The sequence below is a fragment of the Stegostoma tigrinum genome, chromosome 28 (genome assembly GCF_030684315.1).
Source record: "Stegostoma tigrinum isolate sSteTig4 chromosome 28, sSteTig4.hap1, whole genome shotgun sequence".
Lineage (NCBI taxonomy): Eukaryota > Metazoa > Chordata > Chondrichthyes > Orectolobiformes > Stegostomatidae > Stegostoma > Stegostoma tigrinum.
Genome location: NC_081381.1, coordinates 31,754,528 through 31,777,571, shown reverse-complemented (window position 1 = coordinate 31,777,571; position 23,044 = coordinate 31,754,528). Strand labels below are relative to the sequence as shown.

Below are 23,044 nucleotides of genomic sequence, written 5' to 3'. Positions count from 1 at the left end.
ATTTATTTCAGAACCCTCTCCCCATCCCCCTCTCTGATGAAGGGTCTAGGCCCGAAACGTCAGCTTTTGTGCTCCTGAGATGCTGCTTGGCCTGCTGTGTTCATCCAGCTTCACACTTTGTTATCTTGGATTCTCGAGCATCTGCAGTTCCCATTATCTCTGATCACAGTATTATAGGCTGTTCAGAATATGGACTGAAATGCCTTTCACTTCCATTAGATCTGGATCTTTCACAAGAGTGTACAGTTTGCTTTATTATTAATATTGTTAATCTCAAGGGAGTGAAGGTATTGTGAACTTTATCTCTTTATCACTGTCACAAAGTAAATCAGAGACTCCAAAATAAATATAACTCATTTATCTTATAGGTTTATTCATTCTTTACGTGTAATGTTCTCTTGGTTTGACAGCTCAGGTTTAGAATTATTTTCACATTGTGTAAGATACATGCAATTGATGTTGGTTGTTGATTCTGAATCGTGGAGGCTGCCACAGACTGAGAAGAAACTTGCTAGCAATTTAACTGCGCAGAAAGAAAAATTCTCAGCAGTGTGACTTCTTTTGCAGCCAGCCATATGGACCTCCCACACTGGGAGCCAGTTCCACTTACAAAGGTCTTAATGCAAACAGATATTGACATACAGATGACTATTCCACATTTTGACTCATACAATCAGAGCACAGAAGGGGTCAATTCAGCCCGATGTGCCTTTACGACCTCCTTGAAAGAGCTATCCATTAAACAAGTAACCGACTACCCTCTCTACAGCCCTGCAATATTTATGGTGAGAAAGATGCTTTTAGTCACTAAGGCTCACTGCTGTCTTGTGCTATTCCTTCGCATATTTTAAAAATTTACACTACATCATTTAAAGGCAGCACATTCCTTACCAACTCCAGCTCAAATCGAATGAACTCCAGGCCAGACACTAGTGTGAGGAAGAGAGTCAGGTGATCATGACTGCAAACTAGGGCATTCCTTAGGGTTCAAGAGAAACACAACAGTAAGATATCACATGTAAGATCGTGGCTCTGGTTGTAAAAGTGTTTAATTTTGTTACGTTACAAACACAGTGTTTTAGTTTGCGTATTATTTTAGATACAATGGACAGTGCCAGTGATAAAGGAGACTGAGCAAATTGTTGATTTAACTTCATACATTTCTAAAACCTAAATTTCTTTAATCATTGCCATTTGTATAAAAATGATCACAAAACTCACAGGACATGGCACTGTAGAATCAATACATTTTAAGAGAGACAGTGTACATGTACGAGGCCATCTTGGCTTGTTATTTTCTTTTGGTTTTATGTTGTAAACTGTTTAAGATATTAAGCCAACTGCAAAAATGTACGGAATTCTCATTCTCATCAGAATAATTTCTCCAGATGTGAGCATCATTCTTTGAAAGCTAAGCTATATAATCTTGCCAGACCTAAAAATGACTGTGGAGAGTGGAGATGAGGAACTAATGGCTTATGATACTGGGGAGCACATCTTCATATTTACTTGTCCCTTTCCCGTCAAATTATTTAGTGGTTCCACTACCGATACTCTTACTGCTCCTGTTGTCAGATTACAGCAAATTTATTGTCCCATAAACTCTGGCTTGCACCATAGGTGACTACAAGCCTTGTCATTACGCACACTATCACTTTATATGACCACCAGCCTGCAGTCTGGATCTTGCATTTATCAATCATTTTTGGTGACAGTCCATCCTTGTGTTACACACTGGGTACTGATGACATTATTCATGTAAGTCTTGACATTTCTTGCAATTTAAAATTGCTGGCTGTAGTTAACTAGGCAGCAGATCATATCCCTTGCATTGATATCAAAGCTTCACTATATATCTATAGAAAGGCAAAAGGGTCTTGCATAATGATTTACGGCTAGATAACATTACCAGTCATTCTCCCACATCCTTATACCCGACAAGTGCTTGTTACTGCAGCACTGTTTTTAGCCTGCTTGCAAATGATTACTGTAGATCGCAATGTGTGAAAGTCAGCCTAACATTTTATTAGCCCCAAAAATTATGCTTTTGTATATATTCAGCACAGAAGTTGTCGCCTGTACAACGTCGACAGGCTATATTTTGATTAGTAGCCAGCTCCATATTTCATCCTATAAACGGTTGTTTAACCTACTATCTTATAATGTAAGGGGTCAAGCAGATAATACAGGTTGTGTTACAAAGTTTAAGTCATGCCCACAAAAGGCAGATGACGTACCTAGATGTTAAAGATGGTGAACACCCAGGTTCACCTTTATACTCAGCAAATAGGTCACTTGTATTTGGGGGAAGTTGGAGGCAAAGGTCGATTTTTATACTTACACGTATGGTACGTTCAACGGAATGTGCCACTTTCCTACCAGTGTAATTCCACAGGCTAGTGGCACAGCAATCATTAATTCTAAATTGGCACGTTGCTACTTTTGACAATTCTAATTGCTCAGATGAGGTTGGACTTACTTGAAGTAGTACTTATGAAGGAGGTTTTGATTTTCCCAGAATAACCTCAGGTAGCTTTCCAGAGAATTCTCGTTTAATGCAAGGTACAGCCAGGCCCGACCTAAGAGGTTGGAAGAAGTGTTGAGTGAAATAAGTCAAGAAGGAATCAGCCAAGACAGTACCAGGACCACTGCAACAGGGTGTAAAACAGGTTTCCTGCTTCTGAACACAACCCAAGACCTGTATTATAAAAAGGTACTACATTAGCCCTGCTTTGGCAACAGTATCAGACTTGGCAGTGATGGGTCTGATGGTGAAAAAGTCTGACATGTAAACTGGGTGGTGGATATTGAACGAGAGCAGGAGAGGAAAGAAAAAAATAAAAGTAAGCAATTTAAATTTATTCTTAAGCCAACTGGTACAAATGTAAATTCATGATGTTGATTATCTGCAGTTTGAAACTTACTGCGACCGAGGTTCGTAGCAACATGCTGCAGCACGTCAATCTGCTTCACCGCTTCACTCCGCGTAAAATGGACAACCAACACCCAGTACCCACAGGAAATGTCCTGCAAACTAAACAGGGAATTTAAGATCACAACAAACAACACAATTAAGACACACAAGTGATACATCAATCAGAATATCCAGAGGTCAGTACTGTGCAGAAACCAGAACATACTGTGCACCAGAAATAACTGAACATCTGACATCAATACTGCAAATAAAAACGGTGGATGACATCCCTATCCCCAAAATCCTTACTTGTGATGAAGTAGCCACAGGGTCAGGATCTCCTAAGCATTCATACCTTTGCTACATGGCCACTTATGAGCGAGACTTGAAGATTGTGGGCATTGACACTGATAACTGGAAGGTAGTTGCTATCAGCTGTGATTTGTGAAGGCTGACAGTTGTAAAGACATTGGAGGATGTGAGAAGAAACCGCAAACTCAGTTGGCCAAAATGTGGGTGCAGAGAAAATCAGCGAGAAAGCCTTGCACCTTCTCAGCCTGCTGTCGTCTTCGACGGGAAATGCAGCAGAGATTACCGTGTCAGGTATCTTCCTGAGGCACACCAAGTGATGCTCATATAGTTAATAGTGGGCATGTCAATGATATTATCGACAAGTACAGAAATTTCAAAAGCAGCTTAACACATTGCTTTGGTACTCCAACACAAGCTGACTTTAAAAAAAGCGGTATTTCTTAAGACTGATTAGTGTCATCATTTCTTTTCAAAATTAGGTATTCAATACTATTGCTTGCTACCATTGCATTCCTGCAAAATTAACTTGACATTTTAAATTAAAATCATTATGTTTTCAGAAGTTTCATATTCCTTCCCATTTAAATCCTACTTAAATTTATACAAAGTTAACTTGGGTGGCAATCTCACAATGCTCTTTTGGAGTAAATAGCGTATTTTTTGAAGTTGCACTCACTCAGATGGTTCCTGCATTTAAAATCTCTCCCAGGAGAAAGAGGATGGATATGACTTGTACGGGGATTTAGTTTGGATGAAGTACGGAGGTGCTTGAAGCTTCTCCAATGAAAACAGATGTTAAAGTTCAAGGTTACATACTGCCCCTTTAGCAAAGGTGATGGCAGCCTTCCATTTCATAAGGTGACGGCTTCAACTATATGAGCATCACTTGGTGTGCCTCAGGAAGATACCTGACACGGTAATCTCTGCTGCATTTCCCGTCGAAGACGACAGCAGGCTGAGAAGGTGCAAGGCTTTCTAGCTGATTTTCTCTGCACCCACATTTTGGCCAACTGAGTTTGCGGTTTCTTCTCACATCCTCCAATGTCTTTCCAACTGTCAGCCTTCACAGATCACAGCTGATAGCAACTACCTTCCAGTTATCAGTGTCAATGCCCACAATCTTCATGTCTCGCTCATAAGTGGCCATGTAGCGAAGGTATGAATGCTTAGGAGATCCTGACCCTGTGGCTACTTCATCACAAGTAAGGATTTTGGGAATAGGGATGTCATCCACCTGTTAATTGTGGTAAGCCAGTGCACATACTGTTGGCTTAGCAATGATGATATAGTGATGGAATCAGCACGCTCCAGGACCTCTGAGTTGGTGGGCTTGTCTTATCAAGAGCTATCAAGGATACATCTACGATAGCAAGGGTAGAAACAGTTAGCCTTTTCTCTTGTGTAGCATACGTTGTCCATATTTCACCACTGTCCAGAACTGGACTAAGAACACAGGCTTGGTAGATTGGCAGTGTCCTGTTTGCAGTTAGTCTTTCTATTGTTCCACGCATTTATGCAACTTTGACATAGCTGTTGCAACTGTGATAAAGTTGTGTGTTGATTTCAGCATCAAGTGACAGATTGCTGGTTGTAAAGGTGCTTAAATGTGAAGCTATCAACAACTAAAAGGACTGTATGGCTGCATATTAGTAAAATACTGAATAAAAAGGCAGAATTAGGGGTTGAAGTGTGGGGGACTGAATATTAAAAATGACACACAGCCAAAAGTTGTAAATGTGCAGAAAAGAAACACTTTAATTTTTAAGAAAAAAAATGCAATTGATTAATATAATTTCCATTGCTATATTGAATTCAATTGAATTCAATTCAAAAAGGGAAGCATAATTTCACTAAATCAGTACATGCCCTCCTGGGTTGGGTCCTTGCAGTGTAATATTGGTGTACCTACCTCTGAGAAGGCAGCCTAGGTTCAAGTCCCACCTGCTCCAGAGATGTGTCGTAACTCTGAACAGGTTGACTAGAAAGTATGTACAAAAAGAATATGTCGAAGTGACATGTGACAACTACTTGGGCAGTAGACAAAACTTCATGTGCAAGTTTTGCAGTACATACATCGGTTCAGGTTTAATGTTTAAAGTAGATATCAAGTCATATTCTAGTTTATCGTGTGTAAGGGCTTGCTCTTGAGAATCGTCTCAGACCTTAATGAGATAAATTAGAGTTTGAAGTTTAAAATACAACATTAACACAGCAAATGACTACATTTCAAAGGATAGTTCATTGGATGTTAGGTGCAATTAGGTTATTCCTTACCCATAAAGCAGGGCATGGTCCAGATGTTCACACAGCCTCTGCAGCACTTTGTCATGGTTGCGAATTGCTGGTGTCTCCTCCTCACAGGCAGCGAAGTAACCCTGAATCTTGGGTGGGGAGAAGAAAACAACCACTCTTTATACGGACTCAGATGTGAGCACTCAGAAAAGTCACCTTTGAGGACGACTGAATACTAGATAACTATCCAACCCAACAGCACAGTGCATTTTAAATAGGCATTAAATGCAGTGCCTTAAATTTGCTAATGCTCTTCTGGATGGTTTAAACTAATGCAGCAGGGGGATGGGAACCTGAATTGTAGCTCCAGTGTACAGGAGGTTGAGAGTAGCGAGGTCATGAATAAGGTTTCAAGGTCGCAGGAGTGCATCGGCAGGCAGGAAGGTGGTTTGAAGCGTGTCTACTTCAACACCAGGGCCATCTGGAATACGGTGGGTGAACTTGCAGCATGGGTTGGTACCTGGGACTTCAATGTTGTGGCCATTTCAGAGACATGGATAGAGCAGGGGCAGGAATGGTTGTTGCAGGTTCCGGGATTTAGATGTTTCAGTAAGATCAGGGACTGTCTTAAAAGAGGGGTAGGTGTGGCACTGTTAGTCAAGGACAGTATTACGGTGGCAGAAAGGACATTTGAGGAGGACTCGTCTACTGAGGTAGTACGGGCTGAGGTTAGAAACAGAAAAGGAGAGGTCACCCTGTTGGGAGTTTTCTATGGGCCTCCGAAAAGTTCCAGAGATGTAGAGGAAAGGATTGCAAAGATGATTGTGGGTAGGAGCGAAAGTAACAGGGTAGTTGTTACGTGGGACTTCAACTTTCTAAACATTGACTGGAAACTCTATAGTTTGAATACTTTAGATGGGTCAGTTTTTGTCCAATGTGCGCAGGAGGGTTTCCTGACACAGTATATAGATAGGCCAACAAGAGGCGAGGCCACATTGGTTTTGGTACTGTGTAATGAACCAGGCCAGGTGTTAGATTTGGAGGTAGGTGAGCACTTTGGTGACAGTGACCACAATTCGGTTACGTTTACTTTAGCGATGGAAAGGGATAGGTATATTCCTTGGATAAGCATACGGATAATGATGGGATAGCATAGGGGGAGGGGCTTAGATTAGTTCACAGATCGGCATAACATTGAGGGTCGAAGGGCCTGTTCTACACTGTATTGTTCTATGTTCTAAACCGCAGGGCAAGAGTTATAGCTGGGAGAAAGGCAATTATGAGGCGAATAGGCAAGATTTAGGATGCACAGGATGGGGAAGGAAACTGCAGGGGCTGGGGACAATTGAAATGTGGAGCTCGTTCAAGGAACAGCTACTGCGTGTCCTTGATAAGTATGTATGTATCTGTCAGGCAGGGAGGAAGTGGCCAAGCGAGGGAACCATGGCTTACTAAAGAAGTTGAATCTCAAGAGGAAGGAGGAGGCTTATGTCAAGATGTGGCATGAAGGCTCAGTTAGGATGCTTGAGAGTTACAAGTTAGCCAGGAAGGACCTAAAGAGAGAGCTAAGAGGAGCCAGGAGGGGATATGAGAAGTCTTTGGCAGGTAGGATCAAGGAAAACCCTAAAGATTTCTATTGTTATGTCAGGAATAAACGATTGACTAGACTAAGATTACGGCCAGTCAAGGACAGTAGTAGGAAGTTCTGCATGGAGTCCGAAGAGATAGGAGAGGCGCTAAATGAATATTTTTTGTCAGTATTCACACAGGAAAAAGACAATGTTGTTGAGGAGAATACTGAGATACAGGCTATTAGACTGGACAGGATTGAGGTTCATAAGGAAGAGGTGTTAGCAATTCTGGAAAGTGTGAAAATTGATAAGTTCTCTGGGCCAGATGGGATTTCTCCTAGGATTCTTTGGGAAGCTAGGGAGGAGATTGCAGAGGCTTTGGCTTTGATCTTTATGTCATCATTATCTTCAAGAATAGTGCCAGAAGACTGGAGGACAGCAAATGTTGTCTCCTTGTTCAAGATGGGGAGGAGGGACAATCCTGGCAATTACAGACCAGTGAGCCTTACTTCGACTGTGGGGAAAGCGTTGGAAAGGATTGTAAGAGATAGGATTTATAATCATCTAGAAAGGAATAATTTGATTAGGGATAGTCAACACGGTTGTGAAGGATAGATCGTGCCTCACACACCTTACTGAGTTCTTTGAGAAGGTGACCAAACAGGTGGATGAGGGTAAAGCGATTGATGTGGTATGTATGGATGTCATTAAAGCATTTGATAAGGTTGTCCACGGTAGGCTATTATAGAAAATACAGGCTTGGGATTGAGAGTAATTTAGCGGTTTGGATCAGAAATTGGCGAGCTGCAGAAAGACAGAGGGTGGTGGTTGATGGGAAATGTTTATCCTGGAGCTCAGTTACTAGTGGTAAACCACAAGGATCTGTTTTGTGGTCACTACTGTTTGTCATTTTTATAAATGACCTAGATGAGGGTATAGAAGGATGGATTAGTAAATTTGCGGATGACACTAAAGTCCATAGAGTTGTGGATAGTGCGGAAGAATGTTGCAGGTTACAGAAGGGCATAGATAAGCTGCATAGCTGGGCTGAGAGGTGGCAAATGGAGTTCAATGTGGAAAAGTGTGAGGTGATTCATTTTGGAAGGAGTAACAGGAATACAGAGTACTGGGCTAATGGTAAGATTTTTAGTAGAGTGGACGAGCAGAGAAATCTTTGTGTTCGTGTACATAGATCCCTGAAAGTTGCAACCCAGGTTGATAGGATTGCTAAGAAGGCATATGGTGTGTTAGGTTTCATTGGTAGAGGGATTGAGTTTCGGAGCCACGAGGTCCTGTTGCAGCTGTATAAAACCCTGGTGCGGCCGCAATTGGAGTATTGCATACAGTTATGGTTGCCACATTACAGGAAGAATGTGGAAGCTTTGGAAAGGGTGCAGGGGAGATTTATCAGTATGCTGCCTGGTCTGGAGGGAAGGTCTTATGAGGAAATGCTGGGGGACTTGAGGCTGTTTTCGTTAGAGAGAAAAATGTTAAGAGGCGACTTAATAGAGACATACAAGATGATCAGAGGATTAGATATTAGATAGGGAAGACAGTGAAAGCCATTTTCCTCGGATGGAGATGGCTAGCACGAGGTGACATAGCTTTAAATTGAGGGGTGATAAATATAGGACAGATGTCAGAAGTAGGTTTTTTACTCAGTAGTAAGGGCGTGGAATGCCCTGCCTGCAACAGTAGGAGACTCGCCAACTTTAAGGGCATTTAAATGGTCATTGGATAAACATATGAATGATAATGGAATCCTGTAGTTTAGATGGGCTTCACATTGGTTTCACAGATCGGCACAGTTATGTTCTATGTTTAATATTTAGAAATGCACTCCCAAAGTTGACTCTAAATTACACTTTGAGCATGCCCACGAACTAGCAATGCAGGGCAAGCGCATGTACACTATAGCTGTTACAAACTGACCACTGTAATTGTATCTACATAATTAATTAGCACAACATGCCAAACCTGCATGAGATATATGATCATAGCACAAAGATGCATGCCTTTTATCAAGAAAAGCTGTATTCCTACGGATACAATCCCATATTTCATGCGACCACTCACAAGCAATAAGCTCCAAGAAACAAATCTACCTGACTTCTGGGATAACACAATTTGGAAATCTTTGCCTTCATCAACAGAAGTCAGTGGCCAATGAATCATATAGCAGTAAACCTTTAAACTCATTGCATCTCAAGTGATGGGATTCAGATCCTGAGTCCATGTGGTCAATTTGACTTGCTGGGCCAATTCAGAGGGCAGATAAGTATCAGTCGAATCACTGTGAATCTGCAGTCTCTTAGGGAAGGAAAGCCGCTATCCTCATCTAAAGGACATTCATGAACTAAATTTATTTTGAAACAAATGATAAGCTAATGTTTCACAGTCACTGTTACTGAAATGCACCACATGGTTTTAAGTCAACAAAAAAATGAAGTGTACAAAAAATAAGTTTCTGGACAGCAGACTCCATGGCTAACCAGAAGAGAGAGAAATACAGTAATCACATTGATAATCCAAGAGGATCAAGCTTCTAGTTTGAGTACAGAACCTTCACAAAAAAATTAATATTGTCTTTCTACTGGCTCTAGATCCTCAGCTTGGGCTACTTCCTTGCCCTCAACCAAACTGTTACTGTAAAAGCAAGACAGTATGTATTATGTTGCAGACAGTCATGCACTTATTAATTTTCTCCATATGGCGGACAACGTACTGTCAGTGACAACTTGGCACTAGTTCAAATGGCTAGAGGCCTCCAGGACTTTAGTTAAAAAAAAGAGCTGTTCGGGTGACACTATCATAATTTTGGTACCTAGTACTGTATTTATGTACTGCTGAGATTGGTTGGCTCACCCAGCTGGTTTGTCATTTTGCAGACATTTCGTTACCGCACTGGGTAACATCCTCAGTGCAATAAACGCATGGAACCCGACCCCATACTTACTCCACTACGAAGGAAAACCAGAAGTGAGGCAATCCATCTCAAAGGACCCCAGAGTTTAAAAACCAAGCAGAAAAACACATTGACACTTCATCGGAGGCTGCACTGCAGATGTTACCAAGCATGGTAACAAAATGTCTGTAAAACATCAAACCAGTTCAGCGAGCCAAACAACCTCAACCCGAGCTAAAGAGCTACTCCAAAAACCTTATTATCTACGTACCACAAGAGACAACGAACTCCACAATTGATCTTACAAAGCAATTATTCGCTGTCTTACACATTCATTGTAAAACAAGCTGAATTCAATGTTGTTTGGCAAAGTTCTTATAAATCAAACTCTTATAATATTCAATGCAATACACGGCACTTCCAGATTTGTATTATTCACAGCCACCTCATTATGTGCAGAGGACAGAAATTACTGGAAAAATTCAGTAGGTCTGGCAGCATCTGTGGGAGAAAACAAAGTTAACACTTTGAGCCTGGTAGCTTTTCATGAGAACTGATAGCGGTTAGAAACTCCTGGTATTTATGCTGAATACATTGTGAGGATGCTGGGTGACTAGAAGCTCTGGGGTCACTTATGGACAGAACTGAAAAAAAAAGTGCTCCGAAAAGTGGTCACCTAGTCTGCATTTCATCTCCCCAGTGTAGAACAGTCCACACTTTGAACAGCAAATACAGTAGATTAGGTTGAATAAAATACAGGTAAATTGCTGTGTCATCTTTTGAGCATAGCCAATCCATTTTCATCCATTCCCATTATCACATTATATAGTTTGCTTTCATCACAGTTTACCCTCCACTAGCCCTTTCATCTCTCTCTCTCTGGGCTCCATGTCCACCCATCTGCTTACCATTCCCAAACTCACCTTCTGCATAAATATCAGCTGTTCCCGGCTGCTATGGGTTCTGATGAAAAGTTATTGGTCTCGAAATGTTAACCCTTTCTTCCCAGACCCGCTGAGTTTTGCCTGCAATTTGTTTTTGTTTCATAATTCCAGCATCCACAGTTCTTTGTTTTACGCATTGAGGTGGTTAATTGTGTCCATTATAATTAGCAAGCAACTGAATATTAGTGGCGGATTAAATTGCATTTTTCAGCTATACTTTCTAATCTCTCCAGGTGGAACAGCAGGTTCTCTGAGGACTTAGCATTAGAGGTACTCAGAATTACGAGGAGTGGAAGTTGAACAAATCCATTCCTGATAAGCATTAGACAATTAATAACTCCTTGAAAGGTGGAAAACCACCATCTCTAAATGAACCAAATTCCATCTTGGGTTATTTTGAGATTCTTCCTCAGGAAGAGGTTTATCTAGCTGAAACATCTGAGTTGTTGATTGAGAAATGGAACTAACGGCCAGAGAGCCTATACAGCAACAATAAATTTGGAGTTTCTTTCCTATTGCTCACATTACTGAGTATGATTTGAAATCAGAGAGATCGGTGGCAGACAAAATTTAATTTAAGAAATGCAAAGTGTTACTGATTAAAAATGTAACTGATCTGGTCTTCAGCAATAAAGTATACCACAAGCAACAGTGTGTTTGATATTACAGGGTAAAAGTCAACACCGAGCCAAAATAGTGAGGTAATCCCATTTCAGAATCACTGGACTAACTGAGAAAGATTGATTGTTCAAATTAGTCAGCAACTCCATCATTTATCAGGACAACCATAAGACTCAGGAACAGAAGTTACGCCACTCAGCCCATTGAGTCTGCTCCATCATTCAATCACAGCTGATAAGTTTCTCAACCCTGTTCTCCCACTTTCTTCCCACAACCCTTGATCCCCTTGGCAATCAAGAATCTATCTCCGTCTTAAACGTATTCAATGACTTGGCCTCCATAGCCTTCTGTGGCAGTGAATTCCATCAATTCACCATCCTCTGGCTGAAGAAGTTTCTCCTTATCTCAGTTCTAAAAGGTCTTCCCTTTACTCTCAGGCCGTGCCCTCGGGTCCTAGTCTCTCCTACCAATGTAAAGATCTTTCCAACATCCACTCTGTCCAGACCACTAAGTATTCTGTAAGTTTCAATTAGATCCTCTCTCATCCTTCTAAACTCCATCGAATATAGACCCAGAGTCCTCAAACATTCCTCATATGTTAAGTTTTTCATTCCTAGGGCCATTCTCATGAAGCTCTTCTGAACCCGTTCGAGGGCCAGTACATTCTTCCTGAGATATGGGGCCCAAAACTGCTCATGGTATACTCCAAATGTGGCCTAATAAGAGCCTTATTGAGCCTCAGAAGTACATCCCTGCTTTTATATTCAAGTCCTCTCAAAATACGTGCCAAAGTTGCATTTGCCTTCCTAACTACTGACTCAACCTGCAAGTTCACCTTCAGAATATCCTGGACTAGCATTCCCAAGTCTCTTTGCACTTCTCACTTCTAAATTTTCTCCCCGTTTAGAAAACAGTCCATGCTTCTATTCTTCTTACCAAAGTGCACGACCTCACACTTTCCCATATTGAACTCCATCTACCACTTCGTTGCCTAATGTCCAAACCCTTCTTGAGGGAGTACTGTTCCTCTACCTATCTTTGCATTGTCTACAAACTTAGCCAGAACGCCCTCAGTTCCTTCATCTAGATTATTAATGTATAAAGTGAAAAGCTGTGGTTGCAACACTGATCCTTGTGGAACACACTGCTTGTCACCAGCTGCCATCTCAAGAAAGACCCTTTCAACCCCACTCTCTGCTTTCTGCCAGAAAACCAATTTTCTGAAGAAGGGTCCCGACCCGAAACGTCAACTTTCCTGCTCCTCTGATGCTGCTTGGCCTGCTGTGTTAATCCAGCTTCACACCGTGTTATCTCTTATTTCTATTCATGCTATCATCTTGTGTCTAACACCATGGGCCCTTATCTTACACAGCAGCTTCCTCTGCGGCACCTTATTAAAGACCTTCTTGAAGTCCAGGTAAGTAACATCCATTGGCTCGCCTTGGTCTAATCTGCTTGTTACTTCCTCAAAGAATTCTAACAGATTTGTCAAGCATGACCCTCCCCTTGATAAAGCCATGCTGACTTTGTCCCATTCTACCATGCGCTTCCAAGCATTCCAAAATCTCATCCTTCACGATGGACTCTAAAATCTTATCCGTGGCCGGGTTTAGGCTAATTGGCCTGTAATTTTCAGTCTTTTGCCTTATTCCCTTTTTAGACAGGGGTGTCACTTTAGTGATTTTCTAGTCTGCTGGGACCCTCCCTGACTCTCGCAATTCCTGCAAGATCACCACTAATGCCTCCACTATTTCTTTGGCTATCTCTTAAGAACTCAGGGGTGTAGTCCATCTTGTCCTGGTGATTTGTCCACCTTCAGGCCATTCAGTTTTTCTAGCACCTTCTCCTTGGTGATGGCCACCATACTCAGCTCAGCCCCCGACTCCAATTTTTGGGATATTACTCGTGCCTTCCACTGTGAAGATTGATGCTAAGTAATCATTCAGTTCCTCAGCCATTTCCTTGCTCCCCACTACCATTTCTTCAGTGTCATTTTCCAACTGTCCAATGACCGCTTTTGCCTCTCTTTTGTCATTTATATGTCTAAAGAAACTCTTATAGTCCTCTTTTATATTACAGGCTAGCTTACCCTCCTCACCTATCTTCTCCCTCCTTATTTCTTTTTTCTGTTGCCCTCTGTTAGACTTCGTAAGCCTCTCAATCCTCTGGCTTTTCACTGCCCTTCGCCACATTATATGTTTTCTCTTTTGCTTCTCTACTATCCCTGACTTTCCTAGTCAGCCATGGTTGCCCCATCAACCCTGTGCCACACTTTCATTTTTTAAGATAGCAAATGACACCTAGAAATTACATTTTAATCTTAGTTTTGGTACGTTCCTTTGACAGTTCCCAATGAGCTTTACACTTTTTGTTCATGGCCATCAGAGGCTGTTTAAACTGTTTTGTATTTCTTTCCTGTTTCTTTTAAAAAAAACAAGCAAATTAAATCAGACTTGATCTTTTCTCTTTCTTACATTTAGAGAGGAGCATCTCACTTAATCTAGCAATTTTCTGATGAAAGCCATTGCAGATTCTAATCAGGAACAAAAAAACTGCTGGCAAAGCTCAGTAGTTCCGGCAGCATCTGTGGAGGAGAAAACAGAGTTAACGTTACGGGTGACCCTTCCTCAGAACTGATAGTGGCTGGGACAACGTCAGTTTATATGCAGAAAATAGGTCAGTGGGTGGGGTAGGGGGTAAACAATAGGATAGAGCCCAAAGAGCGAGGAAGACAGTTGGGCAGATGGAGGAGCTGCTAACGATCAGGCTGGGAGGGTGAACAGTTGTTAAGGGGGACTGTTAGTGACTAACAAGAGGGGGTGTGTAGTGGCAGGCTATGTGGTAATAAGGCCTGGTGTGAGAGAGTGGGGTGGGGTTGGGACATGGGAGAGTTTAGGCCCTAAAATTATTGAACTCAGATTCCAATCAACTTTATTTGTCACATGAATTCTACCCTAAGCAGTATTTTCCATATTTCTGTGCAATAATGAGCGACAAATGTATGTGACTCACAATATCTGTCAAGCATAGAGAAAAGTTCTGACTCACTGCCTCTTCCAAAATGCTGACAATCATGTGATATTTACACAATGAAAACCACTAGTTTGGTAAACTTAAGAAATCTCACTATCTCATCGGTTTCTCCATCTCTCACAACACAGGCAAACTCACGGCAAAGAGACTGAAACTTCCCTCAATGCAATTTTATGCATTTCACCTTCTTACATGTTTCTATTTGAAATGATAACAGATCTGATACATGATCAAAGTCAGGAATAGTAGAAATCTGAATTCACACCAGGTTGTTGTCAGACCTCTTTCCCAATGCAGTGCAGAGATGAATTCTCGGGACTTGTTACATCTGTTACTACAATGACCAAACATCAAGCAAAACTCAAAATGACTATCACCATTATACTGTAAAGCATCCTAGCCATGTTAATATATACATTTTTAAAATTAATGTCTGGATAATTATGGGCGGCACGGTGGCTGAGTGGTTAGCACTGCAGCCTCACAGCGCCGGGGAACGATTCCCGCCTCGGGCAACTGCCTGTGTAGAGTTTGCACATTTTCCCCCTGTCTGCGTGGGTTTCCTCCGGGTGCTCCGGTTTCCTCCCACAGTCCAAAGATGTGCAGGTTAGGTGAACTGGCCATGCTAAATTGCCCATAGTGTTCAGGGGTGTGTGGGTTATGGAGGATGGGTCTGGATGGGATGCTTCAAGGGGCGGTGTGGACTTGTTGGGCCGAAGGGCCTGTATCCACACTGTAGGGAATCTAATCTAATCTAATCACAAGCAAAGATCTGACTTTTGCAGTACGATCAGATGGTTTAAACTATCATGATTTCATCAATAATTAGGATGGAACTATTTAGTAACCAAGGTCCTCATGAATGTCACAATGCATTCTACAAGCAGTACAGTCTGTAGACATCTCCAATTCAAGGAGAGTACTGCCACCTTCAGGACTACAAAATCCAGCCCAGGAACATCCACAAGAGTATGGCAATGCAATTTGAAGTGCTAAGTGTAGAAATGGAATCAGGTTTGGCTTTCTGAAACTACAAGGAGGCTAAGCTTCTAGCCAGAGCCTTATGATTCTTATATTTATTGTTTGACTGGTGACTCAATATCAAATAAAAATGGTTTTATTCTCATGGTGAATTGTCTCAAAACAGTAACATTCTACACTCTCTACCCTGTCTGCATCCTTAAAACAGGCATGCTGTCTGCACTCAACAAGGTTATGTGACAGTGCTTCTGAGAATAAAACTGCTATGCCAGAAAAATGAGCAACATTGTGAAGGGCACTTCATTCTTCCCCAGCAATAAAGCTGCTGATCTCAGCTCTGAACTTAGGTTGGATAGCTAGGCAACATAAGGAAAGACTGCTGACGCTTCAAAGACTGCTAACATGCTCAATTACAAACTTTCCTTTAACCACAACCCAACAAGCAACACTCGTGAAGCCAAACAGGAATAAAATTACAGTATGTGAACAAAATTTGAAACAATACTGTTTTGTACATTGACCAGAAACAGCTCAGTTTTATAGGAGACAACAAAGTGTGGAGCTGGATGAACACAGCAGGCCAATGATCATCTTAGGAACACAAAAGCTGACATTTCGTGCCTAGAGTCCAAGATCCTAAGATGCTGCTTGGCCTGCTGTGTTCATCCAGATCCACACTTTGTCTTCTCAAATTCTCCAGCATCTGCAGTTCCCATTATCTGTGATACAGTTTTATAGGAGGTTGACATATTGGGAAAGAACAAATTCTCAGCTGTAAGGGGTAGGAATCCATCAGTGACAAAAAGTTGCATTGACTTTGTGTTCGGCCGTGTAAAATAGAACACAGTAGTGTGGCTTCAGGCCAGCTGGAATGAAAAGCTATCATTCCTACCTGTGTTATCTGCTGATAATTCACAAGGAGGGCATGAGCAAGTGAAACAAAAAGCCTATGCTTTTTCCAACCTTAGGAAGTTCCAGAGAGCTTTACATAGAATGAAATATATTATTTTGTAAAGGAAAAGTAATGTCAAAATGATGTTTTTGTTGGGGACATTAATCAAACAGATAGATCTAATCAGATTGAAAGTAATTAAAGGCAGAATACACATGTAAACTACTCTTAAAAATAAAGATTCACACTGTTTCTTTATTTTTCCACTTTTTAGTAAGGAGGCCTGTAATGTTTAACTTTTTAAGACTTTGTTTTTTTATTTGTCTGCTAGAACCTAAAGATTCTATACCCAGATATCTCAACTACAATGGCACCATAAGTGGTGACTTGTAAAACTTTTCAATGTTCTCATGTGAGTACATGTGACAATTAACCTACGGAGATAGCAAGAACTGCAGATGCAGGAGTCAGGGTCGATGCAGTGTGGAGCTAGAGGAACACAGGAGATCAGGTAGCAGAGGAGCAGGAGAGTTGACGCTTCAGGCTTCGACCCTTCATCAGGATCCAGGCAGAAAACGTCAACTCTCCTGATCCTCTGATGCTGCCTGAACTGACCTGACAATAAACCTAATTCAGTTCAATTCAAATGCCAGAATAGATTTTTAATTCTGACACTTCCAACATGTATTCATTCTATTTTAGCTTCCCAGTGATTGCAACTTTTTTTTGATGTCAAAAGGATGGGTATAAGTTTGCAAGAACTAATTAACTTTGCAAAAGGGATAACAAAAGAAAAACACTGTTGAGATTTTGTAGACATTTTGAGTGACCAGGGGCACTTCACTACAAGTCCTGTCCAGGTACCAAATACAAAAGGACTTATTTCCACTAATATTAACCAATTCTGGCAATCTGAAATTTAAAAAAAATGCTAGAAATACAGTAGAACATGCAGCAAAAACGGAGAACAAACACTGGTTCACTCTTCAATCACCCAATAACCCCATATCTTCCCATACAAGGTGTAAGAGACTCAATACTTGACCTTCTCACTGTCCAAAACCCCAAAGACTTTTTCCATTTAAACAGCAATTTACTTCTATATCCTTTTGTTCAGTAGACCATACTTGCTTCTTACAACACAGTCTCCTCGACTTTGGGAAGATCAAAAGGAAACTGGATAATTATTTTGGCAAGCACATTTGTTCAGTCTGCAGGCAAGATCCAAAGGTCTGGGTTGCTGATCATTTTAATTCTCTCTTCCACTCTGACCTCAGCCTACTACACAGTTTGCAATGAAGCTCAACAGAAGCTTGAGGAACAACACGTCATCTTTAGTTAGGCACTTTACAGAGTCTGAACTTAACACTAGTGAATTATAACCGCTGCTCCCATTTTATTCTGATAGCATGTGCTGATAAAAGATTCTGCAGTTATAATTTACAACCTTAGGCTCACCTTTTGTGTCTGTGTGACCCATTATCACCCTTTTGGCAGTTAATCACTACCTTCCACATTTTCACAGAACTTTCTTTTTATTCTTTCCTCAATGATCTACATAGGAGTCTACCTGAGCAATGCCTTGATTTTAAAATCTTCATCCCAGTTGTCAAATGCACTATGGTCTCAACTCAACCTATTACTACACTTTACCAGCAATACAGCACCCATTTTGCCTTCACACATGCTCATTAATCCTCTTGCTGCCACAAGATTTCTAAGGCATTCCTAATTTTAATTACTTAACTGCTGGTAGCCATGTTTTAGCTCCCAAATTCCCTCCCTAAATCTGTGGAGTCACAGGTAATGGAGTAGTGAAAGTGGCGTTTAGTACACTTGCCTTTATCGGTCAGTGCATTACGTATAGGAGTTGGGATGTTATGTTGCGGCTGTACAGGACTGGGTTAGGCCACTTTTGGATTACTGCATTCAGCCCTGGCCTCCCTACTGTAGGAAGTATGTTGATAAATTTGAAAGGGTGAAGAAACGATTTACAAGTGTATTGCCAGGGTTGGACAGCTTGAGTTAATAGGAAAGGCTGAGTAGGTTGGGGCTATTTTCCCTGCAGCATTAGAGACTGAGGAGTGATCTTATAGAAGTTTATAAAATCATGAGGGGCACAGATAGGATGAATAGTCAAGGTCTTTTCCCCAGGTTAGGCAAGTCCAAAGCTAGAGGGCAGAGGTTTAAGTTGAGAGGTGGAAGATTTAAAAGGGATCTTAGGGGCAACATTTTCATGCAGATGGTGGTGCACATATAGAATGAAGTGCCAGAGAAAGTGGAGGAGACTGGTAAAATCATAACATTTAAAAGGGATCAGGATGAGTATGAGTATAAGAATAGGAAAGGTTTAGAGGGATACAGGCCAATTGCTTGCAAATGGTATGAGATTAATATAGGATATCTGGTTGGCGTGGACAAGTTAGACTGAAGGGTCTGTTTCTCTGCTGTACATCTGATTTTCTCTCTCTACTTCTCTCCCCTCCTTTAAGATGTTCTTTAAAACTTAGTGGTAAGTTTTTGGTCATTGCCGTAATATCTCCTTCTGTGGCTCATATCAAATTTTGTTTGAGAACAGTCCTGTTGGCCTCGAATGTTTAGTTACACAAAAGATGTGATATGAGAAACAGAAAAAGCTAACGTTGGTAGGAGTTGGTTATAAACCACCAAATAGAGCTGGTGATGTGGGGCATGGTATTAATCAGAAGATTAGGTAATTCAGCTCTCATGAGTAATTTCAATCCGAGTATGGATCAGGCAAGCCTAATGAGCACTAATGCAATGATCACCCCAAACAGAAAGGGATGGAGAATAAACAAGAAGAGTGGGACTAGTTTGGATTGTTTAGATGGAGAAATATATTTGATGCCCATTTACCATTTGCTTCTTTGGTTACTTACCCAGTTAAAAATATTTAAGAATGTGCCTTTCAATCCGTATAAAACAATTACTGAATGTGCAGTAATGAGTGCTACTGTATCTAGTTGCCTAACTGATAGAGGATCCACGTCCTCCAAGTACCTTGAATGCCTACTCTCATCTTGCCACTCTGCAAACCAATCTTCAATGAATTCCACATTTCTTCCTGTCACTACACTGCTATGGTTATTCAACCTTTACCAATTAACCACATTTAAAATGCTTTATGCACACAAGTTGGGAACAAGTTTCCTTTAGTCAAATGTCATTCAAATCATGTTTGCTATACTTTTTCCAGTTATTTTTACTAGATGCCCTGCAGTGTTGCCAATGAGGAGTAGTGGTTACATTCTTTTAAACAGAAGTATTATACGATTCTCAACACTCCAGTTGACAAATTACACACACATTACTTAGCAATGGAATTCACTCAGATATATAATTCAACAACATAGTCAGCTCCTCTCAGCCTGGGAAATTTAATCTATTGATTAAAGTAGTACCCTGGATAGGGCTGGGGAATTGGCAAGTGTCACACTAGCAATAGGTTTCCTCTGTAGAAAAATCAGGTTAGCTTATACCACCATTTGCTATTTTAGAGAGCAGTTCACTAACACTGTTTACCCCCTGCACGCATTTGCTGATAGATGGGTGACCTCTCAAACTGTTAAGGCACAGAAACTTCTCCCTCTCAAAGAATGGTATTTAACTTTTATAAATAGAATGGCTTCTTACCACATTGCTGTAAAGACTGAATCTTATTAAACTGAGCAATTAGTCCGCAGCAGCTGTTCCAAATTCTTCTGTGTTCTATTGATAGGGCTGTTGTGGCACAGAGGTAAGATTCATACCTTTGGGCTAGGAGGCCAGGTACGAGTCTCACCTGTTCTAAGCATGTATAATTTAATCTGCTGACAGGCTGATTAAATACCTTGATGGGTACCCTAACTCTGAGCCATGTGACTTGGGTTTAAGTCCCTGCTGCCCTAGAGATGTGTCAGAACAACTCTAAACAGGCTGATTAAAATAAAGTACAGGCTCAGTAATCAGTGTGTTAGTAGTGGTGGTTAATTTAGATGACTCATGCCATAGACGTAGCACCCTACCTTTGAACCAGAAGGCCCAGGTTCAAGTCCGACCTGCTTCAGAAGTGTGTAATGACATCAAAGAACAGGTTGCTTTTAAAAACAAATCTACGTTAATGCTCTACTTGAACATTTCTGGGTCTGCAATTTCCAATGTGTAATTATACAAGGGGTCCTCTGTAGGATTGTTAGTGGAAAAATATACAGCAACATGGCTCAAAACTTAGACTTCACCACCTTCCAAGGACAACTGCCTTGCAAAGCATAGGCCAGAAAATGAACCCAGGACCTCGCTGGTTTGTGTAGATCATAATAAATTTACCCACATCCACTGGTAGAAGGGGTGAACAATGGGCAGCAATGCTGTTTTTAAGTATGACCATGAGGAGGGGTATAGTCAATGTAGGGCTGAAATGGAAGCTCCGGAGGCCAATGACATTTAGACATCACACTGTAGATTTTACTTAGGCAGTAAGCAAAGCTAAGAGTTGCAGTATTTTTAAACTAGAAGAATCAAATATCTATTGGATGGCAAGCATCTCTAAAACAAAATGTAGCAATTTTCATCTCAGAGACCAACCAAATCCAAGAATAAAGTACATTTAAAAGGAACCATATAAACTGATTATCATTTAAAAATGCCACAGTCGGAAGGGCTTGATCAAGCAGTGTTGGATCTAACCAAATGATCTGGGACTATCTTGTGGTACGCTAAATGGAAATTTATTCCCGATCTGTTCCACATTGCATAAACACGTGAAGTATCTGTTAGAGTCATACAGCACGGAAACAGACCCTTCAGTCCAACTCATCTGTGCTGACAGGATATGTTAAACTGATCAAGTCCCATGTGACTGCATTTGGACCATACCCCTCTAAAACTTTCCTATCATGCAGCCATCCAGATATCTTTTAAATTTGTTAACTGTACCCAACTCCATTATTAATTTTTAAAAAATTTAATAAATACCAACATTACTGGCTATCCCTTACAGACAAGGATAACTCTCTTCCACTCTCAGGGCAAGTCTGTAGGTTGCTGTACAGACTGATGCAGCTTTTGCAGGTTCTTTTTTTAAACACTTGGGGCAGCGGGTGGTTGTGGGAAAAGGTGGGTGGAATGTTGGTGTGGCAGTGCACTCCTTACTCTTTTTATCGTCTGGCTTCTGCTTTCTCCCAGCCCATAGTAAGCCTTGAGGAACTTGACGCCTTTCCGGTCATTGCTCTTCCACACTGGATGGTCTTGTGCCAGTAATTCCCAGGTGTCTCTGGGAATGCTGCACTTCACCAGGTAGGCCTTGAGGGTATCATTGAAGAGCTTCCTCTATCCACATGGGGTTCATCTGCCATTTTGAAGCTGGGGAATCTCGTGTTGGTCACACAGGCGATGTGCCCAGTCCATCACGACCAGTGCCTCGATGTTGGGGATGTTGGCCTGATTGAGGACGCTGGTATTGGTGCGTCTTTCTTCCCCAGCAGATTTGCAGGATCTTGCGCAAACAGCATTGGTGGTACAGCTCCAGTGCCCTGAGGTGTCTGCTGTAGACAGTCCATGTCTCAGAGCCATATGGGAGGCCGGAAACCACCAGAGCTCTGTAAACCAGCATCTTGATGTTGTATCTGATGTTGTTGTCCTCCAGTACCCTTTCCCTCAGGCAGCCAAAGACTGCGCTAGCAGACTGGAGGTGGTGCTGGATCTCTTCAACAATAACTGCTTTGGCCGATAGGAGGTATTGGAAGTGGCCAATGTTGTTTTAAGGCCTTCCCATGGGCCTTGATGATTGGGGATTCGTTCCACAATTCCAGGCCTGGTTGGCAGAGGACCTTCATGTTGCGGATGTACAGAATGAGATTCATGCTCTCATATGCCTCCACAAAAGGTGCTGATGATGGTCTGGAGCACATCCTCAGATTGCACATACGCAGGCGTTAATTTGCATACTGCAGCTCGATGAGTGGTTGGGGTGACTTTAGGTTTGGCTTGAAGGTGTTAGAGATTGAACAATTTCCTGCTGGCTCTGAGAGTTAGCTCCACTCCAGTGGGGAGCTTGTCAGCCGTGAGGTGAAGCACTGCAACGAAGGAGATCGAGAACAGTGTTGAACGATGATGTAGCCCTGCTTGACACTGGGGACTGAATGGGGGATGCACTGGTGGAGCCATTTATTATTACCATGACTTCCATGTCATCACAGAGCAGGCAAAGGATGATGACAAACTCCATGGTGCAACCAAAGTGGAGAAGGCCGCACCACGATGCTTCCCAATACGGTTAAAGGAGGCCACGTACAGGGTAAGGTTCTTTTCTCTGCATTTCTCCTGCAGCTGTTGCACAGTAAAAACCCACCCTCTACTATGCAGCATTTGTTACTTCCTTTCAGGACTCTGTCATCGATCCGAGCATCCTCGAATGCATCCCACAGCTTACTACATGCCACAAGTTCAGCAACACCCCAGCTCTGCACAAAGTAGTGAAGGCCATCTGCCAGCCTAAGATCAGCAAGGCTTCTGGTGGACATGGTACCCCTGCTGAGGCTTTGACGTAGGGAGGCAAAAAGCTCTTGCTGCAGCTACATGCCCTAGTGTGCTTTATCTGGAAGGAGGAGAGCATCCTGGGAGCGCTCCAAGATGCCACAG

At 41.7% G+C, this 23,044-nt stretch overlaps 1 protein-coding gene across 3 annotated transcripts in view; it reads right to left on the bottom strand.

Moving 5' to 3' along the window:
* Positions 1 to 23,044, bottom strand: part of plekhm2 (pleckstrin homology domain containing, family M (with RUN domain) member 2) — a 65,477-nt gene that overhangs the window by 39,694 nt on the left and 2,739 nt on the right. For all 3 annotated transcript variants that reach the window (XM_048561176.2, XM_048561177.2, XM_048561178.2), the window contains exons 2-5: positions 5,501 to 5,607; positions 2,925 to 3,034; positions 2,480 to 2,579; positions 892 to 979 (exon numbers count right to left, since the gene is read on the bottom strand). In XM_048561176.2, coding sequence (XP_048417133.1) covers positions 892 to 979; positions 2,480 to 2,579; positions 2,925 to 3,034; positions 5,501 to 5,607 — 405 coding nt within the window. The remainder of the gene's footprint in view (positions 1 to 891; positions 980 to 2,479; positions 2,580 to 2,924; positions 3,035 to 5,500; positions 5,608 to 23,044) is intronic.